General features: G+C 46.0%; 1 protein-coding gene across 1 annotated transcript; it reads right to left on the bottom strand.

The window, feature by feature from the left end:
* Nucleotides 1-564: 564 nt before the first annotated feature.
* On the bottom strand, nucleotides 565-1,359 carry LOC140837316 (elongation factor 1-alpha-like). The gene is made up of 2 exons (XM_073203443.1): nucleotides 1,286-1,359; nucleotides 565-1,174 (listed from the first exon to the last, which is right to left on the bottom strand). The coding sequence occupies exons 1-2, from the start codon at nucleotides 1,357-1,359 to the stop codon at nucleotides 580-582; spliced, it is 669 nt and encodes a 222-aa protein (XP_073059544.1). The 3' UTR covers nucleotides 565-579.
* Nucleotides 1,360-1,845: the final 486 nt, after the last annotated feature.

Raw genomic sequence — 1,845 nt, 5'->3', positions numbered from 1 at the left:
AGCCCAAACAATTGCCCCCCGCAAGCATTGGCCCATTGGGCCAAAATGCTTGTATGTAACCCAATTTTCAATTCCTCCATAGCTAGTATCCCACAAATGTTTTATGAATTGGGCTTCCACCAATGGGCCGAGCACTCAAACTTATTTTCCCTGGGCTTTGAATTTTCTAATCGTCTTTTGAATTCCCTCCCCCATCCAATTCGCGCCTGCTACTCGTCTTCTTCATCTCGCCGCTTTGCCCTTCGCTCCCCGCTGCTCTGAAATTTCTTCCGCTCGTTCTCCGCCACCTACGCCCGTCGCTGCTTAGAGATTTACCGATGGCTCGAGATTCTTCTCCGGTGCGCCCTTCTGAACCAAGCACTGCGGGCGCGTTCTCTGTCTCGGCCGTCGCTTCCATCTCGCCGCCCATCGCGTTCGCCGGCCCTGCTGTGGTTGCCGAGGGTCTATCATTGGTTCGAGGTTCTTCTCCGGCGCCTCTAAGTCGTCCATGGGCGTCCACTCGGGTTTCAGTCAGTTCTCCTCCGCTCGGGTCAGTATTCAACGACGACCATGGATACTTCCTCGTTTCTTGAACTCTATTCAATGTTTCCCGGCTCTTTGAATGTTGAACGATGTTAGTCGTCCTGATTGAATTGCAATTTTATTTCCTTCGCTTTTGTGGTGTACACGAGGAACTAGTGCCTCAATGAGGGTTGGGCCCTTGTACCAATCGAGGTTGGTCGACTTCTCAATCATGCTATCTCCCCCAAAACAAAAAATTGGGACGAATGGAATCTTGTAAGGATTGTAGCCAACTTTCTTGAGGTAGGAAGACACCTCCTTCACGATTTCATCGTATTTGACTTTTGAGTATTTTGGTGTGGTGGCATCCATTTTGTTGCAGCAACAAATCATTTGCTTGATCCCGAGAGTGAAGGCAAGCAATGCATGCTCACGGATCTGACCATCCTTCGAGATGCCAGCTTCGAAACCACCAGTGGTAGAGTCAATAATGAGAACATCGCAATCAGCCTGGGAAGTACCAGTAATCATATTCTTGATAAAGTCACAGTGTCCAGGAGCATCGATGACAGTGCAATAATACTTGGTGGTATCAAACTTCCATAGAGCGATATCAATTGTGATTCCAAGCTCACGTTCCTTCTTTCTGCTTTGTATGATTAACCTTGAGGCGCTTCAATTTCCCTGGAGAAATTTAAGGGTTTGACGATCGGTTTTGCCATGGCAGTGATCATTGTCATGTTATTCTATGTTATTTCCATATTGGATCCTTGTAGATGTTTACATGCCACTGTCCTTCCTCATTTGTTTATCTCGAACTCTTGCGAGGAGTTGGGCAACTTGACATTGTTTGGCCATCTATTAGCCTTTGCATCATGGTAGTAGTGCGATGGCTATTGCATGGACTTATTACATGCATCTGTCTCGGTCTTGACCACTCCTTTGGCTTCATCTGTTGCACCCACTGAATTAGATATGACATTGGCTATTTTGATGCATTTACCTCGTGGAAGCAATGTATGCGAGCTTCATAAGCCATCATATGGCCTTCCCGCATCTACATTTGTGTCTGACAGGGGAGTCTGATATGTCCTTATCTTTGCTGTAGGTGTGTTGATTTCCAGCCAACCACCAATTAGGTCCAAAACTTCTCCAAGGTCAGTGGTTATTGCCGAAGATCGGTAAAAACTTTCATTTCTTCATGGCTATCTATTTTTCTGTTGTCTTGCTCTGTTAGTTGAATGTTCCCCGATTTCATATCTTTGTGTGTATCATCATTATCACGTTTGTTTCCTGCTTCGATATGTTGGTGTTGGTAAGTTCATTGATGGCAGGTAACACTGA

Source organism: Primulina eburnea, chromosome 7, assembly GCF_022965805.1.
Source record: "Primulina eburnea isolate SZY01 chromosome 7, ASM2296580v1, whole genome shotgun sequence".
NCBI classification, from domain to species: domain Eukaryota; kingdom Viridiplantae; phylum Streptophyta; class Magnoliopsida; order Lamiales; family Gesneriaceae; genus Primulina; species Primulina eburnea.
The sequence above is the reverse complement of the archived record's forward strand: the minus strand, read 5'-3'. Positions and strand labels throughout refer to the sequence as shown.